This window comes from Falco cherrug, chromosome 19, assembly GCF_023634085.1.
Source record: "Falco cherrug isolate bFalChe1 chromosome 19, bFalChe1.pri, whole genome shotgun sequence".
Lineage (NCBI taxonomy): Eukaryota > Metazoa > Chordata > Aves > Falconiformes > Falconidae > Falco > Falco cherrug.
In genome coordinates this window covers 245,868-253,790 of record NC_073715.1, presented here as the reverse complement: position 1 = coordinate 253,790, position 7,923 = coordinate 245,868, and the positions used below count along the sequence as shown (strand labels likewise).

General features: G+C 64.1%; 3 protein-coding genes across 5 annotated transcripts; all 3 read left to right on the top strand.

The window, feature by feature from the left end:
- The first annotated feature begins 1,553 nt into the window (after window positions 1-1,553).
- LOC102056224 (serum amyloid P-component) lies at window positions 1,554-2,604 on the top strand. Its single transcript, XM_005442589.2, has 2 exons — window positions 1,554-1,617; window positions 1,866-2,604. Exons 1-2 carry the CDS (start codon window positions 1,554-1,556, stop codon window positions 2,483-2,485), a joined length of 684 nt encoding a protein of 227 aa, XP_005442646.1. The 3' UTR covers window positions 2,486-2,604.
- A 318-nt stretch (window positions 2,605-2,922) lies between these two features.
- LOC129734207 (serum amyloid P-component-like) lies at window positions 2,923-5,222 on the top strand. The gene is given in 7 exon segments (XM_055696507.1): window positions 2,923-3,213; window positions 3,752-3,841; window positions 4,421-4,645; window positions 4,648-4,700; window positions 4,703-4,769; window positions 4,772-4,880; window positions 4,882-5,222. Coding segments are annotated over 6 exon segments (687 nt in total). The 5' UTR covers window positions 2,923-3,213; window positions 3,752-3,810; the 3' UTR covers window positions 5,084-5,222.
- A 277-nt stretch (window positions 5,223-5,499) lies between these two features.
- Window positions 5,500-7,006, top strand: DUSP23 (dual specificity phosphatase 23). Of its 3 annotated transcripts, none has more exons than XM_055696510.1 (4): window positions 5,500-5,589; window positions 5,992-6,264; window positions 6,481-6,662; window positions 6,832-7,006. In XM_055696510.1, exons 2-4 carry the CDS (start codon window positions 5,995-5,997, stop codon window positions 6,854-6,856), a joined length of 477 nt encoding a protein of 158 aa, XP_055552485.1. In that variant the 5' UTR covers window positions 5,500-5,589; window positions 5,992-5,994; the 3' UTR covers window positions 6,857-7,006. The 3 variants fall into 3 exon arrangements, with proteins under 3 accessions (XP_055552485.1, XP_055552487.1, XP_055552486.1); XM_055696511.1 differs by lacking the exon at window positions 5,500-5,589 and adding an exon at window positions 5,666-5,690; XM_055696512.1 differs by lacking the exon at window positions 6,832-7,006 and having other exon boundaries at window positions 6,481-6,666.
- The last annotated feature ends 917 nt before the right edge of the window (window positions 7,007-7,923 follow it).

Here is a 7,923-nt window from a genome sequence, read left to right as displayed (position 1 = left end):
TGGGGAGTAGTAACTCCCTGGGCCTGCTGGAGATCATGGGCAACCTCTCCTACAATGACAGCAGACTCAGGCTTCCGCATGCCTGTGGGGATCCCCGAGGCTCAGTCCTGGGCTCCCCAGCTCCACAGGGCAATTCCAGCAGATGGGAAAATCAGCAACAATGTGAAGCAACAGGGGATTTTTCACTCCCTCCTGACAAGCCAAGAGAAGCGTCACATTCAAGATCAGGCAGTGGGAATTATATACAATATATACATCTCAGAGCCACTTGCCAAGCTTGTTTAATGGCAGGAGCTGGGAGGTGCAGGGGGCATGGGGCATGACATCCATTGTCTCTGGCCAGGCTCTCATGGGCCAAGGGATGGGAAGTGGGAGGCACATGCTCCTCCGGCCTCCAAATTAACAGGAAAAGTTCATAACAAAGCTCTGCAGTCTATTAGTGGGAAGTGGGGTAATTTACATCCAGCGCTGGAGGCATCTGAGCCATGGTCCACGAGGAACAGACACGTGTGGTCACAAGGCACATGTGATGCAGAATGGGTGTGGATGGAGAGCTGGAGTGGGGGCAATGTAGGGGCACAAGCCCACGGCCGGGCCAGAATCTGCCTACCCGCAGGGTCCAGGGCATGGCACAGCAGCACACAAGGAGCTGCCCTGGCTGAGCCAAGTCCTGCGGGACCTGGGGATTCATCCCTGGAAAACTGAGGGACTGACTTGGTAGGGAGTGAGCCCACGTTGTCCTGCAAAAAGGGGGTGGCCACCCATGGCCAAGAGCACCCTGCTGTTGCCCTGCCATCCACGACCCCCACAGTGTATCCTTGCAACAGCCCCACACCCCCAGCCCAGACCCCTTGCCCAGCAGCCCAACAGCCCAACCCAGTGCCATCACCACTGAGCGCAGAGCAGCCGAAATCCTCCTCCTTCCCAACCAGGCTGCACCCGGGCAGGGTGCACAGCGCACGGGTGCACAGGCCCCATCTGCCTGCAGGACACATGGACACCCTCAGGGGATGCCCAGAGCACAGACACCCACGGGCAATGCAAGACCCTCAGCCATTCGGCTTTGCTGCCGTTTCTTCTGCCACCTGGTGCCCACGGCTCCGGCTTAGGGCCCCATCCCTTTGCCCAGGACGGGGTGAACAGAGCCTGGGGACATGCCCAAGCCATGGGTCGGGGTGAGGGAGCCAGCACAGCTTCCCCTGTGCCTCTTGGGTGAGCTAGGATCACACCGGCTGGCTCCCACCAGGGATTTGCCCATGGGGGTGAGACAAGAAGACCAAGGTTAAGCCACATGGTCGGGGTGCCCCCACCGCCCGAGTGGGCACGTGGCCGGGGCACAGCCCCAAGCGGAGGCCTGTGCAGGCGGGTGACCCAGGGCCTTGCGGCACCGCCATGTGACAGCATGAAATCGCTCCTCCCAGGCATGCCAGGCTGCGAGGGACAGGACTGGGGGGAAGCATTTCCCCTCCCACCCTCCAGCTCATAAACCCAGTGGGCAGCAGCCCTGCACCAAGGCGACATCTCTTTCGGCACTGACCACAGCGCCCGGGACCATGGGCCAGCTGCAGCTCTGGCTTGCCATCCTGGCCGGACTCTCAGGGATCGTGGCCCAGGAAGGTAGGGGCAGCACTGGGGCACAGGGCAGGGCAGGTCGGGGGAGGGTCTGGCAGCAGCTCTCCAAGCCCTCTGCTCCATGCCAGAGCCCAGTCAGCAGGTCTGGAGGAGGCTGGAGCAAAGCTGGGGTCAGCAAAGGGGACATCAGGGTGGTGGGGTCACCCAGGGGGGCTGGAGGAAGTCTCAGAGGCATTCAGAGGGGACTGCAGGACAATCCAAACTCCCACCGCATCCCCTCTCTCGTCCCCCAGACCTGTATCGGAAGGTGTTCATCTTCCGGAAGGACCCCAGTGACGCCTATGTGGTGCTGAGGCCCAAGCTCGGGCAGCCACTGCAGAACTTCACGGTGTGCCTGCGGTCCTACACCGATCTAACCCGGCCCTACAGCCTCTTCTCCTACGCCACCAAGGCGCAGGACAATGAGATCCTCGTCCTCAAGCCCAAGCCCAGTGAGTACCGGTTCTACGTGGGGGGCAAGTTTGTCACCTTCCGTGTCCCCGAGGGCCACAGGGACTGGGAGCACATCTGCACCAGCTGGGAATCAGCCACCGGCATTGCTGAGTTTTGGCTCAACGGGAAGCCCTGGCCCCGCAAGGGGCTGCAGCGGGGCTACACGGTGGGGGCAGAGGCGGCCATCTTACTGGGGCAGGAGCAGGATGCCTTCGGGGGTGGCTTCGACGTCTACAACTCCTTCTCGGGTGAGCTGGCCGATGTCTACTTGTGGGACGTGGGGCTGTCCCCAGACAAGATGCGAGCTGCCTACCAGTCCCTGCGCCTGCCACCCTCCATCTTAGGCTGGAGGAGCCTGAGCTACGAAGTGAAGGGCGATGTGGTGGTGAAACCCCGGCTCCGGGAGGCACTGGGGCCATGAGAACCGGCTGGATCCGGGGCTGGGGCGGCCTCAGCCCCGACACTCCCCTCCCCATCCCATCAACCTTTCACCTCTACAGCCTGCCAAGAAGATGCTGTCTGCATGCCCCAGCCATGGAGTTCCGGTCAGAGCTGGGGTCAGATGGAGCTGTGGAAGGCTGGGGACACCATTCAGCCTGACAGGGTCCCCCTGAGTACCAGCAGCTGCCACTGACCCATCACTGATGCCTGGGGCACCCTTTCCCTTCCCACACCCTCCCCGAGCTGCCCTCTGGCTGGCTCCTGCACGGGCAGGGTGCAGATCCACTGGCTCCAGCACTGCCCAACCACACGTAGAACAGCAGAAGTGATCAGGGCTGGGCAGGCCCCAGGGGATGCAGGACCCATCCCTGATGCCTGTCCCCATGCACACCCACCATCCCCAGGCTCCCTGCCAGGTCTGCAGGCTCCCGGGCAGAGCTGGCTCTGAGCCCCTCACCAGACTGCCAAACAGCCCCATAGGTCAGTGTCCCCAGGCACTTGGGGACGAAGGTCACGGGGAAACATCACCATTGCATAGCCATGCTCACACCGGCACAGAGGCTGGGCAGCCCCAGGGCCGCAGCACAGTGGCTCTGCAGTTCCCTCTCGCCACAGAGGGGCCAGCGGCCAGGCTCAGCAGTGCGAAGGGGCAGCCATGGCTCTGCCTCCTCGCCCTTGTGGTGCTTTCTGACCTTGCTACCCTGTGAGGTAGGTGCAGGGGGGTTGTGCCGTGACCCGCTCTGGGTCTCACAGGGAGAGCAGAAGGTACAGTGGGGAGCAACGGGCGCAGTGGGCATAGGGGGACACGCGGTGGTGGTGGCAGTCGGGAGCAGCGGGGCACCCTGAGCACTGCAGAGGGGTGCAGTGGGTGCAGTGAGGGGTACAGGAGGTGCAAGGAGGAGGCATGGGGGTCAGGCAGTAGCCATGGATGGAGAAGGCACCCAGAACTCTGCAGAGGGGTGCAATGAGCACAGCACCGTGTGCTGGGGGTGCAGCAGGGTGCATAGGGGTGGGCTGAGGAGGTGCGATGGCAGTGTAGCAAAAGGGCTAAAAGGGGCACCCTAAGTCGGGGCAGCAGTGGGGGACAGCAGGGACACAATGCCAGGCACCACGAGGAATGTCACACAGCTGTGTTAGGGGTGGCAGCAGGGATGTGGGGCTCCCACAGCCTGGAACAGCCAGGCCACAGAGGTGGGAACAGGGAGACCCCGCTGTCCAGCCTGGCACTCTCATCTGGGTGCTGCAGAAAAAGTGACTGCCTAGATCCAGGCTCACCTGTCAGCACCCACTCTCTACCAGCAGCTGATGCTCTTCTGCAAGGTCACAGGGACCCCAGGTAAGGCACTCCCCACCCTCCTGCAGCTTCTGGCACAGCACCAGCATTGGACAGGCAGTTGCTGCATCTCTGGCCCCGTAGGCAATGGGAGGAGAAGGGGCTGGGAGGGAGCGCCATGGTCCCTCTGTGTCCCCCCACCCAATGACATGGCCGCCCCAGGGTGTCCACCTACCTGAGTGACACCCGGCTGGCTCAGCCCCAAGGTGTTCCTGTGGGAGAAGGAAGGAATTCATGACTCCCTGTAGAAAGGCCCCAGCAACATCCTCCTCTTCCCCTCCTCCAACAAGACCCACTGCCGTGGTCACCTACAACCTATGGACAGATGTTAGGGAAGGGGCCAAGGGGGTGGCTGGGGACAAGGACTCTCCCCCTCCTTCCTGCAGCTCATCCTCACCGTATCACAGCCCACACGCGGCCGGTCTTGGAGGTGGAATCCACCTCTGGGTGTGATGCTGGAGGCCACCTCCAGGTTGGTGGTGGCTTCCTCACCGGCAGGCTGCAGCCCTGTTTCCCCTTGGGGGATTTGGCCAGATGCCTTTGCCATGGCAGGAGCAGCCACTTCTTTCTCACCTCTCCCAGACCTGGAGCACAAAGTGTTCGTGTTTCCCCAAGAGACCAATGACTCCCACGTGCTGGTGAGGGCAAAGCCCAAGCAGCCGCTGCAGAACGTCACTGTGCACCTGTGGTCCTACACCGACCTAACCCAGCCCTACAGCCTCTTCTGCACCACCAAGGCGCAGGACGGGATCCTCCTCCTCAAGCCCAAGCTCACAGAGTACCAATTCTACGTGGGGGCAAGTTTGTTACCTTCCGTGTCCCCATGGGGATCATGGTGAGCGAGCATATCTGCACCAGCTGGTGGGGTCAGCCACCAGCATCGCTGGGTTTTGGCTCAGTGGGAGGCCCTGGACCTGTGAGGGGCTGCAGAAGTGGGGACAGCGGTGGCCATCATGCTGGGGCAGGAGCAGGAGCAGGATGCCTTCAGGGGCAGCTTTGATGCCCAGCAGCCTTCCATGGGGGAAATGCAGGATGTGTACACGGAACGCAGGAATCTCCCACCTCAGGGGTGACGGTGCCATGCAGAATGGCCCCAGCAAAACCCCCATCTTTGGCTGGAGACACTTCCCCTGCGCAGTCGTGGGCCAGGTGTGCCCAAGGCCCTGGCACCTGGTACTGGGCACGGCGCTGGTGCCTCCCCGCGCTCTCGCTCCTGCTGGCTGGCAAGCGCTGGCCGAGCCGTGATTGCCACGGGGGCTGTGTGCCCCCCACCTTCCCTGCTGTGTAAACACCACCCCCACCCACCCCCCGCCACCTGGCATCACATAAATGAAGAAATGGGTTTGAAATGCAGCAATGGTGGGCAGCCCGAGGCCCACCAAAGCTCGGCATGGCTCAGGTAATTAATGCGGGCGCAGGAAACTTGCCGGGGTGGGGGGAGTGGGAGCAGGGGAAGGCTCCCGCCAGCACGGGGGCCCTGCTCCGTCCCGGGGACACTGGGGCCCACAGTCGGGGGACAGAGCCCGGCCGCCCAGCGCTGGGGGGCACGCGCTGCCGCCAGTCCCGCTGCGGGGAGGGGGCCTGGGCAGGGGCAAGGCCTGGGGGGCCGAGAGGGGCAGCCCCGTGTCCGGGATCCCCCGGGGGTGCAGCCCCGCTCGGGTCTGACGCTCTGCGCCCGCCCGCGCCTCCGCCCCCTGCAGCCGCTTCCCGGCCCCGGCCACGCTCCGCGCTGCCGCCGCGCGGCCTCCCCGGTACGGCGGGGCGGGCGGGCCCGGGGCGAGCGGTCTGCGGGGCTCGACCGGGCCGGGCCGGGGCCTTGCCTGGGACAGGCCACGGGGGCCGGGCGCGGGCGGTGCGGCTTACGGGGGAGTCTGGCTGGTGCCGCGGTGGGGGCGGGCCTGGTTGCAAGGGCTGCCCGGGGATCTCGGGGGGCCTGAGCGGGCGGCTCTGGGCGCCACGTTCTTCTGGGGGCGGCTGTTGAGGGGGTCCAGAGGCCTGGTCAGGGAGGTCCGGGGGGGGTGTGGGGGAGCTGACCCGGGTGTCCCCGGTGTCCTGGCAGTGATCCGCCAGGGGCGTGGCCCAGCTGGCGTCCCCAGAGCCGCCCTGTCCCCAGGGAATGTGGCAGCAGAGGCCCACGGTGCCTGTCTCCGCAGGTGATGGGGGCGTCCGAGCCCCCCAACTTCTCGTGGGTGGCGGAGGGGCGGCTGGCAGGCCTGGCCATGCCACGGCAGCCGGGGCACTACCGGTTCCTGCTGGGCCAGGGCGTGCGGCACCTGGTGTCGCTGTCAGAGCGGGCGCCCCCGCACCACGGCTGCTGTCCTGACATCCAGCTCCACCGGCTCCGTGTGCCCGACTTCAGCCCCCCGACGCCCAGGCAGATCCAGAGCTTCCTGCAGCTGGTGGAGGAGGCCAATGCCTGCGGTGAGGTATGGTGGGGACGTGAGGTATGGTGGGGACGCATCACACCAGGGAGGCAGCGCTGCGGGGGGTGGCACCGCAGCGGGGAGGAGGTGGCACCCAGGAAGTGGTTACACCAAGGGGCTACTGCCAAGGGAGACGGTGCCTGTAGTGCCAAGGGGCAGTGCCAGGGGCTGCAGCAGCGACACCTGCATCCCTCCTGATGGTGCGGTGCTGGTGGCCAGGCTGTGGCAGTGCACTGCATGCTGGGGCATGGCCGGACGGGCACCATGCTGGCCTGCTACCTGGTGAAGGCACAGAAGATGAATGGCAGCGACGCCATCCGGGAGATCCGGCGACTGCGACCTGGCTCCATCGAGACGCGGGAGCAGGAGCAAGCCGTGATCCAGTTCTACCAGCACATTCGGTAGGTGCAGCGCTGCAGCCGGGAGTCCTGTCTCCATGTCACTCTCCTGCACAGAGCGGCTCCCCGTGCCGCACTGGGGCCACAGCCAGTGGTGTGCCAGGTGCAGTGAGTGGGAGGAGAGCTGCGGCTCCCAAAGCCCAGCTTACCTGTGGCATCTGCCCCACCACAGCACTGAAGAGGACAGCAAGGTGTGAGCATGACCATCTCTCTCCCTGGGGGCAGCATGGATGAGGTGGTCGTTGATGGAGACGGTTGCTCAGAAATGGTGGGGGGCCTTTCCCAGCCCTGAGGTGCTGCCATCTGTCCCCTCTCGCATTAAACACCTCTCCTGTGGCTTCTCTCTAGGTCTGTGTGTGGGGAACCAGCGGTCAGCACACACACTCACGGTTCTGCCAGGCCCCCTGAGACCCTGCTGCACTGCCCAGCTCCAGCAGCAGCCACACCCCAGGGAGTGGGGGTCCTGGCTCTTGGGTCTCTGCCCAGCCTCAGCCCTTGGGGAGCACAAGTGGCTGCACTTTGGGTGCTGGCAGGCATGTCCTAGAGCTGCTCACCCGCCAAAGCGGTGATGCCACGTGGAGGGTGGCAGCCGTGTCAGTGCATGAGGGCCGGCCCGGGACGTTGATGCTTAAAGGGTAGCTTAGATGGAATTTAGGCATCTCTGTCCAAAAGCCCAATCCTGAAAATCTCTTCTCAGCTGTTCCTAACCTTGGTGGCATTTAAATCCTAAGTGCAAGAAGTGTCACCGTCCCTGTTCCTGGGTGTGTGGCACATGGCCAGTGCCTGGCGCTCACTGGGCACAAGCGCCTGGGCTGGCGGGGCTATCATTTCTGCCAAGGCAGCTCCACAGCCCCCAAACACCGCTCTGAAACACCAAAATGTTGTCATCTTCCCTTGGAAACAAAGCATCAGGGTGGTGGCACTGGGCACCACTGGCTGGCAAAACCGCTGTGCCCCACTCAGAGCTGTGGCTGGGGGCAACTGACTGTCTCGGGGCAACTGTAGCACCCCAGTGTCCACCTCTCCTGGACCCGACTTCTCCTGCAGGGCCTGGGTGTGACCAGTGGGGATGAAGGAGGTGACCAGGGGGCGTCTTCATCCCAGAGTGCAGGGCACCCCAAAAACCAGGGGGTAGAAAGCAGCCCGCAGCTCTGCCCAGTGCCTCACGGCCCTTCCCTAGTGGGGATTCAAGAAGCACCCATGTCCCATGAGTGATGCCATGACTCCAGTGGGCTGTGACACCTCGTCAGGATGCAGGGCCATC

What these genes read in the sequence shown, in the direction of transcription:
- LOC102056224 (XM_005442589.2), top strand. Translation starts at nt 1,554, where the DNA reads ATGGGCCAGCTGCAGCTCTGGCTTGCCATCCTGGCCGGACTCTCAGGG. An exon ending in AGGGATCGTGGCCCAGGAAG is followed by an intron (nt 1,618 to 1,865) that starts GTAGGGGCAGCA and finishes CTCGTCCCCCAG; the next exon opens with ACCTGTATCGGAAGGTGTTC.
- DUSP23 (XM_055696510.1), top strand. Translation starts at nt 5,995, where the DNA reads ATGGGGGCGTCCGAGCCCCCCAACTTCTCGTGGGTGGCGGAGGGGCGG. An exon ending in AGGCCAATGCCTGCGGTGAG is followed by an intron (nt 6,265 to 6,480) that starts GTATGGTGGGGA and finishes GCTGGTGGCCAG; the next exon opens with GCTGTGGCAGTGCACTGCAT. An exon ending in CAGTTCTACCAGCACATTCG is followed by an intron (nt 6,663 to 6,831) that starts GTAGGTGCAGCG and finishes GCCCCACCACAG; the next exon opens with CACTGAAGAGGACAGCAAGG.